Here is a 25,285-nt window from a genome sequence, read left to right as displayed (position 1 = left end):
ATAAATGCAGGTCAAAAATAATCTCCATTAGAGGTATTATACTTGTCCATAAAGACATACTGAGATAACTGAACTATTGAACCTTTGCAGGCAAACTTTTTTGTTATAATGTGGTAATCACTTGCTAATCAAGGTTTATATTTCATTTTAGTATGGCAAGTATTACAGAAAGAAAAAATGTGTTCCTCAAGGTGTGGCCAAATGGATTCATTTTGGTGATGCACACTTTGAAATATATTGCCTTCCAGTTAACTTAGATTACAGCTCTTTATGTCATGTTCAGGTCCCCTCTGTTACGGCTGTGGCCATAAGAACACTGTGTGGGCTGTTTTGTTCTGTGTCTCTTTACTGTGCTTAAGACTCTTTGCAGGTCCCTCCCCTAATGAAGAGTAGCGAGCAGCTGATTGGACCGTGGAACCGGTGACCACGTTCAAAAAGCCGCTCTGACAGCTCCCGCCGGGAGAGAGTGAGTGAGTGAGTGAGTGAGCGAGCGAGCAGCTTGACAGCCTGACAGCCGACGCGGTCCTGACCCTGGTTTCCAGCCTATACTTTTACTGTGTATTTGTGTGAGCGTGCTCTGTGAGAGCCGCTCTTGGTGCATTAACGTAATGCTTACGCACTCTTAAGCTGAAGCGGAAGGGGTGAGCCGCCTTTTTCTTTGGAACAGTTTGTCTCCTGTTTTCCGGGTTAGGGAGCAAGGGTTAGTATTGTCATTTGTTTGTTCTGTTTATTTCTTAGGGTTTAGTTAGTTTTCTGGTGGGACTTAGTTGGTTTTGTTTATTATTTTGGCCTGGGTTCACCCTGGAGCTATGCTTCATTACCTTCAATAAAATCACCTTTTTTTTTTTTTTTTTACTCACAACTGGTTTTGGATGTTTGGCTTGGGAACCAGGGTGGGGATTTGTCTCTCTCTCCTCCAACCTTATGTGCGTCTCTACACGCCTAGACTAGGGGCGTAACATAAATGGGGGCTCGTCCCTTTTCGTTCGTATGATTGGTTCGTTTCTTTTTTGCGTTTGCGGTGGGGGGGAACGTCGTGGAGAGTGTGGGACGACGGAGAGTTTCGTTCTTCTGTGCGGTAGGCGCAGGTTTTGCGGCTCTGGAGTGCGCGGATGCGGTTGTTTGTCTGCAGAGTTGTGTTTTTCTTTGTTGCTTTGCTCGTGATGTCGTTTGACATGGATGATTTTGCGCAACAGCCCTCCATTGAAAAGTTGGAGCGGTGCACAAAAGCAGATTTGTTGGTAGTGGCTAATTTATTCAATGTGGCTGTTCCGTTGCATTCTAAGAAGGCGGAAATTAAACAATGTTTGATAGAGAAACTGGTGGACAGGGGAGTGTTTGGGAGGCAGAAAACCTCGCCGAGTGGGTCTGGGAGTTTGGAGACAGCAGTGGGGGCAGAAGCTGCTGGGGCCATCCCGAAACCTTCCAAGGGGCGGATGTTTTCGGGGGCGGAAGCTCCTGTCGCCGTTCAGTCTCCTAAATTTGACCCGACTGGCCAGGTTGCGACGGGTTTGGTGACGGAAGATCTCAAGCTTGCCCTTCACTTGAAGGAGGTGGAGCTGGAGGCTAAGGCTAAGGAAGTCGAGCTCATGCATCTCCGCATACGAGCTATGGAGCTGGACCATTCTCGAGCGAAAGACGCTGTCCCGTCCCTGTAAGTACACTCCCCGACACTTCCACCGTAGATCAGTTTAACGCTAGCAAGCAGATTGTTTTGGTACCTCCTTTTAGGGGGGGAGAGGTTGATTCCTATTTCACTGCTTTTGAGCGCATCGCAACCACTTTAAGATGGCCAAAGGATGTCTGGAGTTTGTTGTTGCAATGCAAATTAGTAGGAAGAGCGCAGGAGGTTTGTGCGAGTCTTTCCATTGCTGACAGTTTGGATTATGAGATTGTCAAATACACTATTTTGCGGGCTTATGAATTAGTTCCGGAGGCGTATTGGCAGAAGTTTCGTGCATGTCGCAAGTCCGACAGTCAAACGTTTGTGGAGTTTGCTCGTGAGAAAGCTGTCTTATTTGACAAGTGGTTGGCTGCCAGTAAAGCAGAGAACTTTACTCAGCTGAAAGAGTTGATCCTGCTGGAGGAGTTTAAGACATGTCTCCCCGAAAATATTGTGGTGTACCTTAATGAACAGAAGGTGGGGTTATTGTCTAAAGCCGCTGTCCTTGCCGATGAATTTGTGTTAACTCATCGTGCCGCACTTTCGACAGCGCGCCGTGAGTATACTTCCGCAACTCATCCTGCCAAAGGTTATAGGGTTTCCCCTAAGCGCCAGACACGTTCTGCTGCTATTCCTGTGTCAGATCGCAAATGTTTTTATTGTCATGAAATCGGGCACCTCGTTGCTGTTTGCCCATCACTACAGCGCAGGGAGCAGGCCCACACGGTAAGGAAGCTGAAAAGTGTGAGTTTCGTTCGTTCTATGTCTGCTGCCACTTCACCTAGCAATGAAGTGGGAAGTGAAAGCTTTGATGACAGCTACCGTCCCTTTGTGTCGGAAGGATTTGTTTCTTTGAACGGAAAAGAGGAGGATCGGGTGCCGATCACGATTTTGCGTGACACTGGAGCCGCGCAGACACTCATTTTGAGGGGTATTCTACCTTTTTCTGATGACTCTTTTTGTGGTTCGGATGCTCTTGTCTGGGGAGTAAAAATGGATGTGCTGGGAGTACCACTACACAATGTGTTTCTTCAATCGCCGCTCGTTTCGGGTTCGGTACCGGTTGGGGTGCGCGATCAGTTGCCAGTGCCCGGAGTTGCGATGATTCTGGGGAATGATTTAGCGAACGGGAAAGTGTTTTCTACCCCGAGAGTGGTTGAGAATCCTGTGCCTGACACTTTGTTATCTGACCCTGCCGCTGAGCGCTCCCCCTCTGTTTTTCCTGCCTGCGTTGTAACTCGCGCGCACAGGCGCAAGTATGGTGATGTTGATTTGTCTGATTCTTTTCTCTGCGCTGGTGGTGAGCCGGAGTCTGAATCGAAAACCTGTGACCCTCTGACGGGCGACTCTGCGGCGATGCTGTCTATTAGCCCATCAGTGACATCTCAACTGCCTTTGGGAGTTAACAAAAAGGATTTTGTTTTGGCACAACACAGTGACCCGACTTTTGTGGGTTGTTTTTCAGCTGCCAACTCTAGTGACCAGTATCCTCGTGTTTATAGTGTTGAGGATGATGTGTTGATGCGTACCTGGTATCCGCCTACAGCTGGTGATTTGGGCTGGAATGTGTTTAAGCAGGTTCTGGTGCCTCAACAGTACCGACACAAAGTTCTTAGTCTTGCCCATGACAGCTTTTCTGGACATTTAGGTATTAGAAAAACCTACCACCGCATTCTGCGTCATTTCTTTTGGCCAGGATTGAAGAATGACGTTGCTAAGTATTGTCGTTCTTGTCACACCTGTCAGATTAGTGGTAAGCCTAACCAAGTCATTCCACCCGCTCCATTACACCCTATTCCAGTTTTAGGGGAACCTTTTGAACACATACTCATCGACTGCGTTGGTCCACTTCCTAAAACAAAATCGGGCCACCAGTACCTCTTGACTTTGATGTGCGTTGCCACACATTTTCCCGAGGCAATTCCATTGCGCACCCTTAAGGTTAAACCAGTTGTTAAGGCGTTGGTGAATTTCTTTTCTACTTTCGGGTTACCAAAAGCTGTCCAAACCGACCAAGGCTCTAATTTCATGTCTAAGATTTTTGCTCAAGTTTTGCAATCACTTGGCATTAAACATCAGAAATCTAGTGCCTATCATCCGGAGTCGCAAGGTGCGCTCGAGCGGTTTCATCAGACATTGAAATCTATGATGCGAAAATTTTGCCTTGAGTCTGAAAAGGAGTGGGATGAGGGGTTGCCGCTGCTTCTTTTAGCAGTGAGGGAAAGCGTGCAGGAGTCGCTAGGATTTAGCCCTGCTGAGCTGGTGTTCGGTCACACAGTGCATGGCCCGTTGCGACTGCTCAAGGAGAACTTCCTGTCCGACACAGATGCTCCTAAGGAAAATGTGTTAGATTATGTGAGTTCTTTTAGAGAGCGTTTTCATAAAGCATGTGCAATCGCACGCGATGCTCTCATTGCAGCGCAGGGTAAGATGAAGAGGAAGTTTGATGAGAAAGCTGTGCAAAGGAAATTTGAGGTTGGTGATAAAGTTTTAACACTTCTACCGGTCCCTGGATCTTCTCTCCAGGCAAAGTTCAGTGGTCCGTATACGGTGCAGGCGAAGTTGAGTGACACGGATTATGTCATCGACACCCCAGAGCGAAGGAAAAAGTATCATGTGTGTCATATTAATATGATGAAGCCCTACTTTGCTGGTGGTGTGTCAACAGTTGCGACTGTGGGGGTGCCAGGTTCTGAAACCCGGTATGACCCAGTAGATGATGATTTGGTTTTCGGTTGTGCTGTGGGCTGTGCACGACTTAGGAATTCTGAAATCCTACGTGATTTAAGGTCACATTTAACTGCGGTAGACGATGATGTTCGAAATAACGTGTGTCGGTTGATTGAGAATCATCCTAATCTTTTCTCGGACACCCCATCCTGTACCACCGTGCTGGAGCATGATATCGATGTGAGGGACCATCCTCCAATCAAACAGCATGCCTACCGGGTGAATCCCACTAAACGTGCTCTTTTCCAGACAGAAGTCTCTTATCTGTTGGAAAATTGTCTTGCTGTTCCTAGCTCTAGTGCGTGGAGTTCCCCGTGTCTCCTAGTGCCTAAAGCGGATAAGACCCCACGGTTTTGTACAGATTTTCGGAAGGTGAACAGCGTGACCAAACCTTACTCCTATCCTCTTCCCAGAATGGAGGATTGTGTCGATAGGGTTGGTTCTGCGAAGTTTGTTACTAAGCTGGACTTGTTAAAGGGCTATTGGCAAGTTCCTCTAACATCACGTGCGGCCGAAATCTCTGCCTTTGTTACTCCTGACCATTTTCTCCAGTACACTGTCATGCCTTTCGGGTTGCGCAACGCTCCCGCCACGTTCCAACGGCTCATGAATATCGTTCTGGGCAGCGTCTGCAAGTGTGAAGTGTATTTAGATGATATTGTCGTCTATTCAGACACCTGGTCAGAGCATATGGAGACACTCACTGATGTGTTCCATCGCTTGGAAAGGGCATCCCTCAACCTCGCCAAGTGTGATTTTGGTAAAGCCATGGTGACGTACTTAGGAAAACAGGTGGGTCAGGGACAAGTGCGCCCTATCTTGGCCAAAATCCAGGCCATACTGGACTTTCCTGCCCCTCGGACTAGGTGTGAGCTCCGCCGTTTTCTCGGCATGGTGGGCTACTACCGGGGTTTCTGTCAAAACTTCGCGGAAGTGGTCGCACGCCTCACTAGTGTGTTGAAACCTTTTGTGTGGTCCTCTGCGTGTCAGAGTGCGTTCCTGGCTGTTAAGACTCTCCTGTGCAGTGCGCCAGTGCTGGCTGCCCCTGATTTTGCACGCCCTTTTAAATTAGAGGTTGATGCCAGTGCAAACAGAGCAGGTGCCGTATTGCTACAGGAAGACCATCATGGTGTGGATCACCCAATCGGCTATTTCTCAAAGAAATTCAATGTCCATCAGCGAGGGTACAGTACGATTGAGAAAGAGGCCCTCTCTCTGCTGTTCGCATTGCAGCATTTCGAGGTGTATGTCGGTTCCAGCCCCTCGCCTGTGATCGTTTATACCGACCACAATCCCCTGGTATTCCTAATGCGAATGCAGAACTCGAACCAAAGGCTGATGAGGTGGTCTCTCCTGGTGCAGGATTTCAACTTGGAAATCCGCCATAAAAAGGGCACAGAGAATGTGTTAGCGGATGCCCTATCCCGTGTCTTCCTTTAAACATAACTGTCCAAAACATCTACAAAGGAGATGTCTTTGATTTTGGGAAGGGGGATGTTACAGCTGTGGCCATAAGAACACTGTGTGGGCTGTTTTGTTCTGTGTCTCTTTACTGTGCTTAATACTCTTTGCAGGTCCCTCTCCTAATGAAGAGTAGCGAGCAGCTGATTGGACCATGGAACCGGCGACCACGTTCAAAAAGCCGCTCTGACAGCTCCCGCCGGGAGAGTGTATTTAAAATTGAGAGGTGGGCAACGACGCCAGGGGTGAGGTGTACACCCTGATGGTAATTTGGAGTCCGTGTAGCGTGCCCACCCCCAAGATCCTATATGTATGTGTAATGAGAGTGTGAGTAATGTGAATGTCTAAGTTGTGGGATAAAATTGAGGCAGAGGCAGCCAGAAGGGGACAGGGGGGGGGGGGTAGCCTCCTCTGCACCCTGATGACATACCCCTACTCCAAGGCCCTGCATGTGTGGGTGGTTGTGGTGGAGCGGGAAGAGGGAGGCAGCTGGAGATGGGGAGGGAAGGAAGGGAGGGGCAAGTGACCCCCATACTCCGCGACCCGCCAGGGAAAGGGGGCCCAGGCCCATCCAGACCGGGGCCCAGTGCAGCAGCACCTCCCGGCCCCACAGAGCCCGGGACAGTCCACCCAACCCCACCACAGAGAAAACTGCACCCACCCCACCATCCACTCATCTTCCAGACTACATAAGACAATAGACGCCCAGACTGAGATCTTCCTCCACCTCTCCTGTATCTCCACTTCCTGCAGAGAGAGTTCCTGAAGAGAGGCAGCCTATATTTTTACTGTGTATTTGTGTGAGCATGCTCTGTGAGAGCCGCTCTTGGTGCATTAACGTAGTGCTTACGCACTCTTAGGCTGAAGCGGAAGGGGTGAGCCGCCTTTTTCTTTGGAACAGTTTGTCTCCTGTTTTCTGGGTTAGGGAGCGAGGGTTAGTATTGTCCTTTGTTTGTGTTAGGTTTTGTATTGTTGATTGTCATTTATGCTTAGAAATATTTACTTATGTATGCTTAGAGTTTTATAATTAGTTGTAGATTGGTAGAGGTTTGATCCTTGATAGTCTGCAAACTTTGTGTGCATTAGAGAGCACTCTGGGAGCACGAGAGAGGTCGTACCTTGTCTTATTGTTTTACGGTAGGATTAATGTAGCTACGTCTGTTCTAGTCTAAGTGCTTTTTGTTTAGATGAACTGCTGGACTTCCTCACCGTGTTATCTAGGGTGAACCATCTAGGGTGAGGGGGAGACTACCCTCTTCCTGACCAAGGATGTACCTTTTGTGCTTTCATGTTATATGAGCCTATGATCAGCAGGACCACACACACACACACACAGGCAAGGTACTCTTTGTTTGTATGTAGACATCATATGTTAATGACCCTATGCATATTCATGTAACCACAATAAAAGGAGTGCTATGGGGAACCTGGCTGAGAGTCTGACGGAGGTCAAGTGGTGGAACGACACTTGGCTCCAGGCAGGTCTCCCTCATGCATGAGTAACAAGAAGAACTTTGCCTACTTCGTGTCTTGCTTGCTGTGTAATTATATTGCCTTCAACGTTCCAGCGAATAGGTTCAAGCTACAAACCTATCAGTTTGTTCTGTTTCTTTCTTAGGGTTTAGTTAGTTTTCTGGTGGGACTTAGTTGGTTTTGTTTATTTATTTATTTATTTTATTTTATTTATTTATTTTTTGCCTGTCCCGTTTGGCTCTTTTGCCATCAGAATTATTGTCTAAAGGCAAAGAAAGATGCCCAACGGATTTACTTTACCAAATTGACCATCCCAGCCTTGCCATAATGGTCCATTTGATTCACCTTTTATTGTTTATTTTATTTTCACTTGCTGAATACGGGACATACTTGACTGGAGGAAAGAAGGGGAGAAAGAAAGAGGGAAAGAGGAACAGCTGAGAAGAGGGACGGGGGAGAAGGGCAAAAAACAACAGAATGGGCAGAAAAAAAATGCATCTATCGATCACCTGGATCACCTGTTGAGAAAGAAAAAAGAAAACAAGCAGAAGAGAACAAGAGTAATAGAATAAACAACATCACAATGATATATGGGAATATGACAGTAAATACTAAATATTAAACATTATTGTGCAGCACATAAGATCAACAGAACACAGTGTGCTTTGAGGTAGGAGCCAAAAAGGGTGTAGTTTGTGGGTGTGATCACCCGTGTGTACACCTGTGAGCATGGACGCGCTTGTTTTTTTTTTTTTTTAAAGGTTCCTTCATGTAATGATCTGCTAGAGGGTGTGGGGGGGCCACAGCCCCGTCCTCCAGGGCATGAAGCAGGTATGGAGGAGATCAAAACTCCAGACATCCAGAGGCCCCCAGAACACAAGAGACCAAGGAAGACTAACAGAGGGGCAGCCACGCCACTGTCCCAGAAAGGGCTGAGGAGAGTCCCAGATGAGGGTTCACTCAGCAGCCGCGGAGCAGAAGCCAGGGGGAGTTGCAGTAACGCGCCCGTGAGCTCCGCCGGCAGCCAGCTGTGCCTGAGTGACCGAGCCCCAGGCCGAGAGGCCGGGGGCACCCCACCTCCGAAGTGGCCCGAGCGAGCCCCAGGCTCCAGGCCCCGATAAGCGGCCGCCAAGGAGTGAGCCGGTGTGTACCCGGACGCCCATCCCCAGACACAAAGAACCACCAACGCACCGATGTCTGAGGGAGTCCGCCACTGGCAGGGGAAGTGGTGGTGGGGGGAGATAGGCCTCCAAACCTTGGAGGGCCTGAGATGTCCCCAGAGAGGTGGCGTCTGATACCCAACCTGACATATAGACACAGACATACAGGCACACACAGATACAAACATCCATTCCCACCCTCATGCTCTCATATGCACTTACTCCACACTCAACCAACGTGGAGACAGACATAAAGAGACGCTGTACACACGATCACACTCCCCAAGCGTACTCTACGAACCGGGTCTAGGTACCCTTGCCCCTGGAGGGGGGAACTGCACCCAGACCCAGGTGGTGTTACCCTTTTCCCTGCGGTGGGGAGAGGCAGACCGCCCCGACTCCGCAGCAGCAGGGAGGCCCCACACTCCAGACCGCAGTCGGACGGCCAACTCCTCCTCCTAGCCCCCCCCGCTCCAGCAGGTCGCAGAGAATGGGGGTGAGAGAAGACTCCAAACCTCCCTCCACCCACTCATTGTAGTGTTGATGCATGTGTGTTCTAAGGTGCATTTAAAACCCAGAGGGCATGGAGCTACCTGCCAGAGAGCAGCAGGTAAGCGCATAGTCCCTCCTGCTAGCCCTCAATGTCTACGTGTATTTAAAATTGAGAGGTGGGCAACGACGCCAGGGGTGAGGTGTACACCCTGATGGTAATTTGGAGTCCGTGTAGCGTGCCCACCCCCAAGATCCTATATGTATGTGTAATGAGAGTGTGAGTAATGTGAATGTCTAAGTTGTGGGATAAAATTGAGGCAGAGGCAGCCAGAAGGGGACAGAGGGGGGGTAGCCTCCTCTGCACCCTGATGACATACCCCTACTCCAAGGCCCTGCATGTGTGGGTGGTTGTGGTGGAGCGGGAAGAGGGAGGCAGCTGGAGATGGGGAGGGAAGGAAGGGAGGGGCAAGTGACCCCCATACTCCGCGACCCGCCAGGGAAAGGGGGCCCAGGCCCATCCAGACCGGGGCCCAGTGCAGCAGTGCCTCCCGGCCCCACAGAGCCCGGGACAGTCCACCCAACCCCACCACAGAGAAAACTGCACCCACCCCACCATCCACTCATCTTCCAGACTACATAAGACAATAGACGCCCAGGCTGAGATCTTCCTCCACCTCTCCTTTATCTCCACTTCCTGCAGAGAGAGTTCCTGAAGAGAGGCAGCCTATATTTTTACTGTGTATTTGTGTGAGCGTGCTCTGTGAGAGCCGCTCTTGGTGCATTAACGTAGTGCTTACGCACTCTTAGGCTGCAGCAGAATGGGTGAGCCGCCTTTTTCTTTGTCTCCTGTTTGTCTCCTGTTTTCCGGGTTAGGGAGCAAGGGTTAGTATTGTCCTTTGTTTGTTCTGTTTCTTTCTTAGGGTTTAGTTAGTTTTCTGGTGGGACTTAGTTGGTTTTGTTTATTATTTTGGCCTGGGTTCACCCTGGAGCTATGCTTCATTACCTTCAATAAAATCATCTTTTTTTTTTTTTTTTTACTCACAACTGGTTTTGGATGTTTGGCTTGGGAACCAGGGTGGGGATTTGTCTCTCTCTCCTCCAACCTTATGTGCGTCTCTACACGCCTAGACTAGGGGCGTAACACCCTCCCTTAGTTCAGTATATATTCAGTGACAGGGCAGCACATTTTAAAGCCCACTGGAGTCGTCATAGGTTGGAAACATCAAGGTATGATTGTATTTTATAGTTTATTTATGTAACTGAAATGACATTTTCTCCCAGTATTGCATGTACAGTAGCCTTTAAATTATGTTTTCTTTAACTTAATTTGAAAATGTTCATTATTTTTCATTGGCTTTTTATTCATTACTACATAATAACTTTTACTCTGAATTCTGTGTAAATATAAATCACAGGATGAAAAAGCACAAGTAAAGTAGAGTTTTATTGTCAACCCAACAATATACACTCAAGTATACAGTGGGATGAAATATCGTCCTCTGGATCAAAGGTGCAAACTGTAAAAATTAAAATTAAAATATACATATATACAACTATAAAGAAATAAGATAAAATAAGAACAGTATTGTACTTGATTGTAACGCACTGGAAACATCTGCATATTGTTTGTAGAGTTTTTGTTAAAGATTCCAATGATTATTTCAATTATTAACATATTTTATTAAAATAAAAACCTTTTAAAATCCTTATAAATGATTGAACCTGTTCTGAAAAAAACTACTTAATTACTTACTTTGTAATTTTCTCAAACCACACAGTTTTAGTATGTTTGCAGTATTCTAATCAAAATTAACTGAATCAGCTAAATTAACAAATGCTGTTCCTTTTTTTCCTTTTTTAAAAATAGATTTGTCATGAATTCATTGCTGGTCATAGCGCTGCTGCCTTTGGCTCTTTTAGGGCCAGGTATGGCCTTTGTCTCTATTGGGGGTGGAGCATCCACTCATGTCAGCATTACAGGAACGGCTATATTGCAGAAAGTGCGAGAGACGTGTCGGGCGGTGGCTGAGAAAAATGGTTATGAGTTCAACCCCACGGTAGGTATACAAAATGTACAAAATAGCATAAACTTAGTTGCCTGCCACAGTTAAAAACATTAACACTTAAATACAAAGTCAGATCCATTTTAATGTGTTTAATGTTTGTCTGGATAAGCTTTAAAAGGAAAAAAGAAACCCACAGAATAAATGTACCCATTTATTGTCCTTTTTATGATTGTATTAAACTTAATACCAAGGCTTGTGTGTGTGTGTGTGTGTGTGTGTTTAATATAACTTATAGGCTTTTTAACAATTTGAGCTTTCTTTTTCTGACAAATGCAGTTCCCCTCATAAAGTAAAATGTATTTTGTACTTGCCTGTTCATTTTTAACAGGAATATTTTTTTGAACTTCTTAACTTTACCCTTTAGGGTTCCTCTCCTGAAGAGCTGGTGCAAGCCTGTCTAGGTCCCACAGCAACAGGAGAGGTGTCTGGTGCCAAATTTCATTCTGCTCTTCAAGAGATCTACGCCCAGAATGGGTTGGTAGATCGCGACTTTGTCAACAGGTAAAGCAAAATTGTGGAATAACAACCTATGGAATTATTAAATTACATTTTTACAAATGGTAAGGCAAGGATCTCACTTATATGTTAAAAAAATCTTTTAGTGCTCCACATCACTTCAACTCTGAGGCTTTCTTGGAGGGGCGGAGCCTAATCACACAGGGCATGATGGCCATTAAAGCTAACGTTCACAATGAGAATTTTCAGGCTGCAAGGACAACACTGGGTAGAGCCCTTCACACACTACAGGTGAGAGGGGTGCAACAAAACACCAGGGCATAAATGAATTAACTTAAAAAGGTATTGGAACAGCCATACAATCAGAAATTTAAGTATGGAGGTTATATGAGGTTTGCATAACATGTGTTTCTCTGCACTCTCAGGACTTTTACAGTCACAGTAACTGGGTTGAGCTGGGGTACACAAAGCCATACAGCAACCTCATAAACCCAGGCCTCCCTCTGGATAACCTGGCAGGTAAGTGTGGATTATCACCACCATCATGAACCCAACCCATTCCCTTGGGATGGGTAAAGTGCCATTAAAAGATAACATCCATGCTTTTTTCTTTTCTTGAGAGAATATGTATAGACCAAATATCAGAGACTGAAGTCTTGCTAAGGACATGACAGTGGCTGATTATCATTGGCTGGTCATTATGTTTCATTTTCAGACCACTGCATTCATAAAACAACTCCAAACAGTGTACATAAATAATAAATTAAATAGATGAGTTGCTTAGAGTCTCACTAGTTGTTAAAAGATACCTGGATATTTATCAAGCAATCGTCTCCTACAGTAATCCTGTTTTGTTTGTGTGTGTGTGTGTGTAGATGTGAACACCCCCACCTGCAGTAACTGTGATAGTGCCAGTGGAACATGCCCCAATCAGCTGCTCCCCAACATCCTAAAAGACAAGAAACTCACATCTGGCTATATGGGAGTCTTTTCTTCTGTCAAACCTAAAGGTATCATTTCACACACATACATAAATTACATTCAAGTTGAGAAAGCAGTGCGTACTCGAAGCAGTTAACACTACAATCTGAGCATTTTGCAGATGCCCAAACAATGTCTACAATGCCTGTGTAGGTTCTCAGTCATCAAGGCCATGATGATTGAGAACATCTAAGAAGCTTGGAAAGAACATGATTGGACTTCTTTAAATTTCCTGAACAAGTTTCACCTCTCACCCAAGGGCTTCAGTTTTCAAGTTTTCAGATTTCACTTACTGTAGCTTAAAATGTTAAATGAACTTCTTATATAGTTCTTATTCTACCTGAGCACTCACGCTTTATACAACATGTCTCATTCACTAATTCATATCCATTCATACAAACACTATTTTGGCAATGCTTAAGTGCTTTTTATCTAACATTCACACACACGCACGCACACTCCCATGGACATTTAAATCGAGTTATGCTAATATTATTTATATTTTCCGTTTAACCTGTGCTTTTACATAATGCTCTACTTCTCAATGAAAATAATAAACAGAATACAGTGTTCCCTCGTTTATCGTGGAAGTTACGTTCTAAAAATAACTCACGAAAATTGAAATCCACGAAGTAGCCAGCTTTATTTTTTTGTTCTCCATGTTTTCAGGCTGTAAAACCCCTCACTACATACTTTATACACTTTTCTCCGACAGGCATGAACATTTTCACACTTTTCTCTCCTGTTTAAAGACTCTCAAAGTTCAAAACTTTGTGGAAAAATAAGTCCAGTATTACAGAATGAAGCCAAAGATCAAATCCTGTTTTCAGGTCCAGAACATGGGAATAGAGCAGCTGCCAGAGAATTCAACATTAATGAATCAATGGTACAGAAGTAGAGGAAGCAAGAACAATGAGTTGAGTAAAGTTTGACTCATCTGACTGTTTTGTTTTGCTTAATGCGTCCGAAAAATAATAACTTCTACCTTCCTTTAGCATGTCCAGAAGTCCAACTTTTTGTGCGATTGTTAGCACCTTCCTCTGCCTTTTGGGTGCTACCACAGGAGCCTTTGACAGTGCAAAACCTTTCATCGACATTGTTCTGTTTGTTTGGGAGAAAACTTACAAACATACAGTACAGCACTTCAGAGTCGCACTGCTAGCGATCAAAGATTTAGGTACATTTGACAAGCTGAACGCATTCTGTACTGTACAGGAGACACGGCATGCAGAACACAATGCGCTGTTTAAAAAAGAAAAAGAAAAGAAAAAAATGCTAATTGAACCAAAAAAATCAGTGAAACACTGAGGCTGCGAAACGTGAACCGTGTTATAGCGAGGGACCACTGTATGTCAGTGAGCTTTAGATGTACTAACAGGATAGACTCTTTTTTTTTTTTTTTACCTCAGTAGTGCCATGTTTATGCTGAGCTAACCTAACTTTTTTCTGTCTGTGACTTTGTATTCATCAGATATGTATGACAGTTTTCTGTGCCACTGATAAAACCTGAACTGTACCAAACTAACACACACATCAGTTTCATTGCACAATTTTTTTTCATATAATTTTTGCTTTTAGGGTTTTTTAGGAGTACTTAAACACACATGCAAGATCAGTATATCTAATCAAGATATGGGTACAACGATCTCTTCCTTATGTAAGGTAAATGCAGCCATGGAGGTGCAGCTGATCGTACTAGCAAAATCAATCCTGAAGGAGGCATCAGCAAAGATGAGCGTCATCAAGACAACTTGGCTTTTCACAATGCTGCTGTGCAAGCAGCAACAGACGCCAGTCTCGAGTTATTGCAGGACCTTCGCTTAGCTGTAGGAGACAGTAACTTTTTGAGGTACTATAATGACACATGAACAAAGTATTTCAGAGTATACTATGAAGTATGAAGTATTTTACTTCAGTATTTCAGTACTCTGGGATTGAAATGAAAACTGAATTTTCTTTTCTCACAGAATGATGGGGATTGCTCGCTCATCTGTCTTGTGCTTCGTAATTGACACAACTGGGAGTATGTCAGATGACATTGATGAAGCAAGATCAGTTGTTTATCAAATCATTGACGCATACAAAGGAACACAAGACGAGCCCTCCGAGTACATCCTGGTGCCTTTCAATGACCCAGGTATGAACTCCTCTATCCCGTTAATGATATTAGCATTTGCTGGTATTTAAACGACCTGTACTAGTTGTATGTAATTTCTGTTTTATGAAACATAAAGTGCATTTGTGATGCAAATCTGCATATTGTCCCAATGTGCTTGTAGACAACCGGCTATATTTAGTCCTCAGGTCAGTCTACATGGTTAGCTCTTTTTTGTTCTTGTATGTAGAGTTTGGACCTATGATCAGGACAACAGACGTGGATAAGATGAAAGAAGAAATCTCAAAGCTTAAAGCAAGTGGTGGAGGTGATAAACCTGAGATGTGCCTGTCAGGGCTTCAGGTACTACAATCATTTGTGACATTTTCACTTGTAACTGGGATTTTGGTTAATCAGACAAAAACATTTCAGAAAGATGAAAATGTGGATGCATCGGAAATTTTATGTATACTTTATTTCTCCAGCTTGCTCTGACAGGTGCTCCTTCCTCTTCTGACATCTATGTTTTCACTGATGCTTTAGCAAAAGACATTGAGCTCAAAGACACTATCAGTGCTCTCATTAGTAGCACTAAGTCAAAGGTAAATGCAGAATGACACTTCATGATAATCAGTATTCATTAAGCCTACTTAGGCATGGCAGCTGTGGGTATAACTGTGACATTAACTGATCTCCACAGGTGTCGTTCTTCATTACTACACCATTTAGCAGACGCCGTCGTTCCCTCAGAGCTGCTTCCTTTGACGACTACAAAGACATAGCTCTGACCTCTGGAGGCCAGGCCATTCATGTTTCCAAATCAGAGCTTTCTCAAGCCACAGATATTATCCTTGACACCTCAACTTCAGCTCTGGTATGATTCTACAGTTCAGTGAATATAATGAGACTTATATGACTGGACTATTGTTTGAAGAATAGAGATCGCAGAGTAAGTCGCTCATTTTTCCCCCCCCCTTTCCCTCAATTCTGTCAGGTGACAGTTCTTCAGCGAGCAAGAAATCCTGGAACGCAAGAGACCTTCCCCTTCACACTGGATGAGTCATTGAAAAACATCACTATCTACATCACAGGAAGATCCATTACTTTCACGCTGACAAACCCTGCTGGTACCTCTCATTTCCAAACATTTCTGTGCTTCACACAACCAATTTCAACAAATGTAATTGCAAAATACCCATTAGTGATAATGGATGTTAAACATTTTCAGGTGTAACCCAGAGTCAAAGTGAGGCCAGTGGTAAACTGGGCACCATTCAGACTGTGGGCAACTTGCACAGGATTCGCTTCAACTCTGAGAAGCAGGCAGGAAACTGGCAGATCAACATCAACTCCAACCAACCCTACACACTCAAAATCACAGGTAGAATCGGGTATATGTTTATTTATGTTAAAGATATTCTATTATCAAATACTCAGATGCAATGAAATATCACTCAGACACTTAGAGCAGTTTTAAACGTGCACGGGTGAGAGACTCAGGGAGAGACTCACACACCTCCTTGGTGCAGTCTGGCTTTATTTATACACATCATGAAGCATACAAAAAAGGAAATATCATCCTTATCTTGTCAAGAAAACAGGTGTGGTTTATCAAAAAACTTCGTGTTCTCTACAAGGTTGTTTCTTACTCGTGGGTGGCGGTTTCCTGCTAGTGTGAAAGCAAACAGTGACAATGTGAAGGCAAAGACTGATAATGTGAAGGCAAACAGTTTCCGTTATAAAGTAGGGAGCCAGCAATTAAAATATGCAGCTGGTTGAGTACAGAACAGAAATATAAACACTCTTAGCTGATTATTATATGAATAATAAAATCCTTAAAAGCAAAAATACTCTGACATTTCCCTCCTGTTGTTTAGATTTCTCACATGACAGTACTGTTATTTTTGTCAGTTCATAACCTCTTGTCTAAACATTTTCGGTTTGAACGTCATAAAACAGTCCTGTGTTCAATTAAGCTAAACATTACTGTTTGGATCATTTTTAAAAATTTCTTCCATTTGAGACATCATCACATAAGCATTGATAGAAGTTGTTACCATGTTTGACACCATTTTCTTCAGACAGGGTACTACACATGTTGTGAAAACACATAACAGTAAAAGCAAAAATGCAATTCCAACAAGTCCTTTAATCAGTAGGGACTTCCATGAACCACCTAGTAACCATGTCAACCAATCGTCAGTGCTTGTGACATAGTCTTGTTGTTCAGCATCTTTAATCTTTCTCAAGGTGTTCAAAGCGTCGGTCATGTTTTGTGAGTGTATGTTGTCTGGGATGTATGTACAACATGTAGTGTCAAACAATACACACAAACCTCCTTTTTCAGCTAGAATCATGTCTAGTGCGACTCTGTGTTGCATCACTACAATGCGTATTGCGTCGATTTCTTCATTTTGCGCCTTGTTGATTTTCATTGAAGCATTTAGGAACAGTCCAAATCGATAGTCAAGTGTCTCGATCCTCAGCATGCTTTTCCCAACTCCCACCCAAGGGAACAAGGAGTGGAGGACTTTCTGACCATCAGTCCATAGTTTGAAGTTCTTGGGCACATCTGATCCATAGATTGAGTCATGTGGCATTACTTCAGTGACTTCAGCAACTTCACGTTTTGCTCTTGAAGTGTGTGTCTCTGCTGTGATCTTGAAGGTGTGGTCTGAAATTAGTACTGGTGCACACAGACCGGTGGAGTTCGGTGGGAGCATGAAGTAGGTTTTAGGCCCGCAGGCCCAAGCGGCTCCCTGGACCCAGAAAGTTCCATTTTTGAAAGTGTGTATTCCTTTGGATTGGGTCAGGTCAAGTGTCTGTGTGCAGTTGCGGTTTCGTCCAAGTTTCCTGTTTCCGTCTGAGAAGTTGAAACAGATTGGGTGCTGGGTGTGCGGTGGCAAAACTATGGCGAATGATTTGGTTCTTGTGTTGTTGGCTTTGACGTTTACCCAATGTTTTTCGTTGCAGGTGTAGTTCCAGTTCGTCAGATTGTAGGCACAAGGGGTTGTCTGTTCAATTAGGATCCGTCGTTGTGAAAGTGGTTTCGTGACACGTTTGACGTCTGTGTCACTACACCATGGAATTAGGTCTTCTTTCTTTGTGCTTTGACCCTTCAGGGCCAGTCCTGTTGCCATCAAAGCTCTGCGTGAGCAATTTCCAATTGTTGCCTTGTTGAACACACACATCGCTTCGTTAAGTTCAGGTGCCTTTCCATATATTGTTGCGTGTACGGCTGTTGTTGGCATATGTGAACACACATAGCATTCCGTGCTGTTGTCGGTGCGTGTTCTATCATACACATATCTGTACCACGCGTTGTTCATCCATGGGTGGTCACGGTCTTGGTTCAGGTCGCGCAGGTGTGAGTTGTCATGTGTCCATCTTTTTTGCAGGTGGTGTTGTTTATTTCCTCTCATCTGGGTGAGTGTTAGTAGGCTCACTAGGAGCGCAATGCTGGCCACTAGGAGGACAAGTGTCTTCATGATGACCAGGCACACCTAGACCTCTGGTGAGTAGACTATTGGCGAGAAGTAAAAAAGGGCGGGATATACCCAATCAGCCCTTCCCTCCACCAATAGATCACCTAGAAGCCAGGGGAGCCGGCGTCTAAGCGTCTGGATTGTCACTCACTTTTTTACAGTGGCTTTGGTGGATCCAAGATGGTCTTTCTGCTATTTTGCAGGCGGTGGGTGTGACAAGTAGGACTTGGTATGGGCCCTCCCACCTTGGTGAACTCCAATTCTTTCTCTGGAGTACTTTGATCAGGATCCAATCACCTGGTTGCAACCTGCAAGACACTGGAGAGATATCACTCGGCAGTTGGTTGTTTAACACAATCTCTTTATTTTCAAACAGCTTAGTCATCCATTCTGCTAGGGTAGTTTCCCTTATTGATTTATTAATAGGTTCACTGGTAATTGGCAATGGGAATGCTCTCCCGTGGATGATTTCAAAAGGTGTAAGTTTCTGAGAACCTTGTGTTATTCTCATCCACATCTTTACCAAACCTAAACATTCGGGCCAGGGTCTTCCTGTTTCTTCCATGCATTTTATTAATCTCTGTTTTATTGTGCCATTAGTTCTTTCCACTAGTCCTGCACTTCGTGGGTGATATGCACAGTGATGTTTGATGCTAAATCCTAGAGCTTCAGAGACTTTGCTGATGATGTCATTAACAAAATGTGTTCCATTGTCTGACCTTATCAGACTGGGAATGCCATATGTGGGGATGAAATGATTGCATAAGCACTTTGCCACTGATATTGCATCTGCTCTTTTTACTGGATAGATTTCTGGCCATTTTGAAAACACATCTATAATTACTAGAGCATATCTTGATGCTTGGCATTCGTTTAGTTCAATAAAATCCATGTGGATTGTATGGAAAGGGTGAGGTGGTGTGGGGAAATGACCTCTTTTTGGTCGGAGGTTCCCCTGTGCATTATGTCTTTGGCAAATCATGCATGTTCTGATGAATTCCTTTGCTGAATTTTCAAAATTTTTAGTGTAGAAGTGTTTAGAGAGGACATTCATCATTCCACCCGTTGACAAATGCGTTAAGCCATGTGTCACTAATGCTGCCGTCTTATGTAGAGATTTTGGCAGTATTGGTTTGCCATTACAGGTCATTAGGTCATTTTGTAGCTGTGCTCCACACTTTAACCATTTTTTCTGTTCTGTGATAGATGCAGCTTTCTGTTCATCTTTAAGTACATCAAGTGGTATTAACGTTGATGTTTCAGACATTAAGGTTTGTATATGTTGCTGTGCTGCCTTCTTTGCGGCTTGGTCTGCAAAGTTGTTGCCTTTAGTAACTTCTGAGGTATCCTTTTGGTGTGCAGCACATTTACACAATGCTAATTTTTCCGGCAGTGTTATCACTTCTAGCAGTTCTTTTAAAAGGTGTGCATGTTGTACTGGATTGCCAGTAGAAGTGACCATGCCTCTGTTCTGCCAAATCTTCGCAAAATGATGTACTGCTGCAAAGACATACTGACTGTCTGTGTGTATGTTTATGCTCTTTCCTGCATGCAGCCTACACGCTCGCACAACAGCTGTGAGTTCTGCACTTTGTGCAGAGTTAGAAGAAGTTAAAGGTCTTGCTTCTAGAACTGTATCTATTGTGGTTACTGCATAACCAACACAGTTGCGACCTAAGCTATTTTTAGAAGCTGATCCATCTACAAAAATGTCAGTGAAAGTTGGCTGTGGTGTGCTATATATGTCAGCTCGTGGCTTTGTTTCTTCATCTAGCTTTTCCATACAGCAGTGTTTTTCACCATCTTCTGATGTGGGGAGAAGTGTGCTGGGATTTAGCTGGCCACACTTCTCGATAGTGATGTGTGACTGTGATAGCAGGATGCCTACATATGACAGTTGTCTTGCATGTGTCAAATAGGACAAGTTTGCTTGCAGTAAGATGGAGGTTACAGCATGAGGAACTTTGATAATCAGTGTGTGTCCTAAAACAATGTCAGCAGACTTTTTAACTGCTTCTGCTGCAGCAGCACATGATTGTACGCATGATGGCAAACCGGACACCACTGGGTCTAATTTACATGAGTAAAATGCAAGTGGGCGTTGCTTTTCCCCAAAGGCTTGTGTTAGGACGGCCTTCATATAGCCTGCACCTCCGTCTACATGCAAGTAAAAAGGTTTTTCATAGTCTGGCAATGCCAAAACTGTGCGCGTCTGCAATGCAAGCTTCAGATCATTAAATGCTGTTTCTGCTTCTGGTGTCCATTCTATTTTATCTTTTAGTGCTAGATTTTTTCCATAAATTAAGTTTTGCAAAGGTTGAGCTAACAGAGCATATTCAGGTATCCAGCATCTGCAAAAATTGCAGAGACCTAAATAACTCATCATTTGTTGCTTTGTGAGAGGTTTTGCAGCAGTCTGTACTGCTAGTTTTCTGCTGTCTAACAGTGTTCTTCCCTCTCCTGTGAGTTTGTGGCCAAGGTATGTGACCTCGTGGCTCCACAGCTGTAACTTGTGCTGTGAGACTTTATGGCCCTGCTCTGCTAAATGTTTCAGCACAGTCATGGTGTTTTTTCTGCAGTTGTCTCGTGTATCTCCCGTGACGAGAATGTCATCAACGTACAGAAGAAATTGCCCTGTGGCAGGGAGCGTGCATAGTGACATAGATTTCTTTAATGCCTCTGCATACAGGGTGGGGCTGTTCTGAAAACCCTGTGGCAGTCTTGTATAAGTATACTTTTCGTTATCAAAGGTGAAACCAAACAGATTTTGTGAGTCTGGGTGTAACGGCACAGAGAAAAAGGCGTTTGACAGATCTATGACTGAGAACCATTGTTCTTTTTGTGTCACTTGATTTAAAATTGTGTGTGGATTTGCTACCACAGGTGGGATTTGTTCAGTTATTTCATTTATTGCTCTGAGGTCATGCACCAAGCGATATTTTCCTGTGTTTGCTTTTTTCACTGGAAAAATTGGAGTGTTACAGGTTATTTCAGTTGTTTTCACTAAAATGCCTGCTTTTTCCATATCTGCAATTACTGGCCTGATCCCTGCTTTTGCTTCTGCCGTCAAGGGATATTGTGGTTTAACTGGCCTGTAGGTTGTAGTAGTTTTTACTACAACAGGATCTGCTCCTTTAATTAATCCTACATCTGTCGATCCTGTGGACCATAGTGTTGTGGGCAATTCTTGTAGTTCTGGGTGTAGTTCTAATGAGAGTACATGTCAGTTTTCACTATCTTCCTGCACATGCAAATCAGTGCTGTCAGTCATGTATGTGGCTGGGTGGGTAGTAATTACCCACCCTAATGTGTATTTCATGCATCCTGTTCTGCGACCTTGGAGCCATCCCTCATGCGTGTCTTCAGTCTTTTCATATCTGTCCCTTTCAACTTGGGCAAGAATGCGGCCTAAATCTTTCCACTCAGTGCTGTCATTATGTGCTACTGATACATGTGGATTTGGCATCCTATTTACTCGTTGTACTGCCTCAGGTTGCAGTACAGAGCACACTGCATTACCACTTTGGGTGACGTATAGGTGTTGCAATGTCAGCTTTTGTGGGCCTAGCTTATGTACCTCTTGGTCATACACTGGATTAGGACCTGGACTCTGTTTGAACCTCAATGTGTTGTGATACTGAGTGTAGTCCTGTCGTGTTGAATGAGTTGGCAGATATCGATTTGCTATGTGTTGTAAAGGCTCTAGTGAGGGCAGGTCTAATGTCCAGTAGTAGTGAGGCTCTCCGAGTCCTTTACACACATTAATCTGATAATCTGCTGGACTTTGTTTCTCGTTTAACATTAGCTTTGCATACATGCCCTCTGGTCCTGGCAAGATTCCTATTTCCAGCCTCTCTAGTGCATCTCTCCCTAGAAGATTAACTGGGCAAGATGGGTCATATATGCATTGGTTTTTACAGCTGCGGCCGCTGTCTTCATGAGATAAGAGTAGAGGCTCAGTCAGTGATTTAGTACTGACATGTCCTGATGCTGACTTAACTATCAGAGTATCATTAGAGAATTTTATTTTTGGTGGTTTTTTAATCAGTACAGTTTTACATGCTCCAGTATCACAGAGCATCGTCATTGGCTGCCCATTTACGTATATAATTACAGTTGGTTTGTGTTCAGAGCCCAAAAGCAATTGCTCTATGTTATACACGTCCGTGTTGTCGTTGCTCTCTGCTTCTATGCCTTTTCCTAGTCATTTGTTATTTCTTTCATCCTCTTCCTCACTGTCATCCTTTTTTCTATGTCTACACTCTCGGGCAAAGTGCCCCTCCTTTCCGCAATTGTAGCAGCTTGTGTTTTTTATTCTTCTCTCTCCTTTTCTCCCTCCTCCTGCCTTTCCTTTTCCTTTGTAGGGGCCTGGTTTATGTCTTCTGTATTCTCCAGAGAATGCCACCAATCCTGTTACTGGATCTACAGTAAAGACTCCTCCTTTTTCCTTTTGCTTCTGTATTTTGACTGCGTGCTCAGCATATTGTAGTGCATCTGGCAGACTTCCTGTATTTTGTGTGACCCAATGTTTTTCTACGTGGGCCCTCACTTTTGGGAGGAGGCCGTTCAGAAATGCATTTTTTAACTGTTGCTGAAATGGTGTTTGTGGCTCTTCCTGGTAATTTAAACCTGAATGTTGTCTGAAGACTGGGCGTAGGCGATCGAGGAAGTCAGATGCAGTCTCAGCTTCCTTCTGTTTTATCTCGCCTATTTTGCCGTAATCTGCTCTTGGGGCTAGACGGACTCTAATTCTTTCATATAATCCTGTCAACTGAGCCCTTAGAAGCTCAGAGGTGGGGGGGAGGACTATACCCTGTTCATCTGACCCCGTGAAGTCTCCTTTTACTGTTCCCATTTTCAGACCTAGTAAATCCTGAATTACCTGGAGCATTTCATGGCCATTCAAATACCAGTGTGTTCTAATTAATTCAACTGCCTCCCTCCATGGCTCAAAACCTTCATTTAACAGTGGAACGTCCTTTAAGACGTTAAATCTGTCAGTTTGGGACCATGCTCTGAAAACATATAGGAAAGGGTTGTTGTCTCTTTCATTATTATCACCACCCGTTAGTTGGCCATATCTTGGGTTGGGCGTGGCTATCATTGGAAACAGACCTGACGGTCCTGGGGGGTCAATCTGTCCTCCCATATCCCTACCTGACGGGTCTTTCCCTATGTCTTTCTCTTCCCTAGGGTGATTTGTTGTCATTAAATTTAATGCCTGTCTTGCTGAATCATATGGGCCTGGCGCGTCAGTGAAGGGGTTTTTTGATACTGGCTGATTAGACGGGCCGGGGGCAGGCACATATGGAGGAGGCGGTTTTGGGTGTTGTGGATCTTTTAGTTCACTACTTTGTTCATTTTTCTTTTTCTTTTTCCTCTTCACGTGCTTTAGTGCGTCTATCATTTTCTGCCATCCAGGCTTTAAAGTGTTGCCATTCTGTGAGGCGCTTAGCTTTCTTTTTAAAACTTTTTTCATTGTTTAGTTCCGCTTGGAGGGTGTCTTTTAAAGCAGTCACTGCAAAGGGAGTACATTTTCCCTCCCACGCAGGGCAGTTTAGTTTCTTTGGATTTCTCCATCTATTTTTACTAATTAGTCCGGCGTTTGGACATTTTTTCTCTAGCCACTGCTCGTCAGCAGTGAGTTTTGTTGATTTATTACCCATTATTATTTTTCCTATTATTATTATTATTATTATTATTATTATTATTATTATTTATAAATATATTTGCGTTTACACACACACATACACACCCGTGGTGCTTTCTCTGGCACGAGGAATGGGAGAGGCTATTGACACGGCCTTCTACTTTCAAGCTAGCCTTGAAAGCGGTGTCAATTTTATGTGATGAAACACAACCTTTTCCCGTTCCACCAGAACTCGAGCAACCAACGGTAAACAATTCGGTGGAGTAGTTCAGCCTCCTTAATGTGCTGTAAAATCAACTTACTCCACCAACAAAACAGTAAAACAACAGATCATACGCGTAATGAGTATTGTTCTGGGCAACTCTGTGTCTTTTTACATTGCTCCAAGCCCTTTTTCAGGCGAGCTGCGTAACTCTCTACCAGTCCTTTTTCAGACGAGAATGTTACTATCCTGTCGTATTTTGACATAAAGCTTGCTCCAAGCCCTTTTTCAGGCGAGCTGCGTAACTTTTCTACCAGTCCTTTTTCAGACGAGACTGTTACTAAGCTGTCATATTTTGACGGGAAACTATTTTATGTACAGACCACAGGTTGCCTCAGTCGTTTTGCGCAAGATGTGAGTGAGTGCTAAATATTCACCTGAGTTATTGTGTGGTTGCTTTGGTTTCCTTCATCAACCCCTGAAGTCGTGGACCTCTTATAAGAACGCTGGCCAGAACCCGAACGTCACGTCTCTGGACTTTATCCTCTGCCTGGAGAGGAGTCGACAGCGTGGGCTTCTCACGACGTCAGGACTTGGCGAAGGTCTCCTATTGGAGCATTGAAAAAATATCAATGTCCAATCCGGCTCGAAGGACCAATTAAATGTTAAAGATATTCTATTATCAAATACTCAGATGCAATGAAATATCACTCAGACACTTAGAGCAGTTTTAAACGTGCACGGGTGAGAGACTCAGGGAGAGACTCACACACCTCCTTGGTGCAGTCTGGCTTTATTTATACACATCATGAAGCATACAAAAAAGGAAATATCATCCTTATCTTGTCAAGAAAACAGGTGTGGTTTATCAAAAAACTTCGTGTTCTCTACAAGGTTGTTTCTTACTCGTGGGTGGCGGTTTCCTGCTAGTGTGAAAGCAAACAGTGACAATGTGAAGGCAAAGACTGATAATGTGAAGGCAAACAGTTTCCGTTATAAAGTAGGGAGCCAGCAATTAAAATATGCAGCTGGTTGAGTACAGAACAGAAATATAAACACTCTTAGCTGATTATTATATGAATAATAAAATCCTTAAAAGCAAAAATACTCTGACAATTTACTACAAGTCTTTATTATACAAGTGTCAGAAGTGATTCAGGTTCAATGAGTTTTTGCTGTGTGCATTTCCTGTAAGTCTGTATTTACTGTAAACACTTGCTTTTCCAGGCCAGAGTACAATTACCTTTATCTATGACTTTGTGGAAAGCTTTGCTGGACCTCACCCAGGTTACGCAGTGCTCAGTGGGCGTCCACAAGAAGGTACAGCACCGCAATAAAGCAGTTTTATTCTTTTACGGTTGAAGGTAACTT

General features: G+C 44.1%; 1 protein-coding gene across 1 annotated transcript in view; it reads left to right on the top strand.

The window, feature by feature from the left end:
- Nucleotides 1-25,285, top strand: part of LOC120716929 (von Willebrand factor A domain-containing protein 7-like) — a 29,065-nt gene that overhangs the window by 971 nt on the left and 2,809 nt on the right. Inside the window, exons 2-14 of the mRNA XM_040004650.1 lie at nucleotides 10,847-11,036; nucleotides 11,410-11,546; nucleotides 11,648-11,792; nucleotides 11,927-12,020; nucleotides 12,377-12,511; nucleotides 14,145-14,331; nucleotides 14,450-14,619; nucleotides 14,828-14,940; nucleotides 15,063-15,179; nucleotides 15,278-15,451; nucleotides 15,572-15,704; nucleotides 15,806-15,958; nucleotides 25,142-25,234. Coding sequence (XP_039860584.1) covers nucleotides 10,854-11,036; nucleotides 11,410-11,546; nucleotides 11,648-11,792; nucleotides 11,927-12,020; nucleotides 12,377-12,511; nucleotides 14,145-14,331; nucleotides 14,450-14,619; nucleotides 14,828-14,940; nucleotides 15,063-15,179; nucleotides 15,278-15,451; nucleotides 15,572-15,704; nucleotides 15,806-15,958; nucleotides 25,142-25,234 — 1,834 coding nt within the window. The 5' untranslated portion in view covers nucleotides 10,847-10,853. The remainder of the gene's footprint in view (nucleotides 1-10,846; nucleotides 11,037-11,409; nucleotides 11,547-11,647; nucleotides 11,793-11,926; nucleotides 12,021-12,376; nucleotides 12,512-14,144; nucleotides 14,332-14,449; nucleotides 14,620-14,827; nucleotides 14,941-15,062; nucleotides 15,180-15,277; nucleotides 15,452-15,571; nucleotides 15,705-15,805; nucleotides 15,959-25,141; nucleotides 25,235-25,285) is intronic.

The sequence above is a fragment of the Simochromis diagramma genome, unplaced genomic scaffold (genome assembly GCF_900408965.1).
Source record: "Simochromis diagramma unplaced genomic scaffold, fSimDia1.1 OVJJ01000487.1, whole genome shotgun sequence".
NCBI lineage: Eukaryota > Metazoa > Chordata > Actinopteri > Cichliformes > Cichlidae > Simochromis > Simochromis diagramma.
This window is presented reverse-complemented; position numbering and strand designations above follow the sequence as displayed.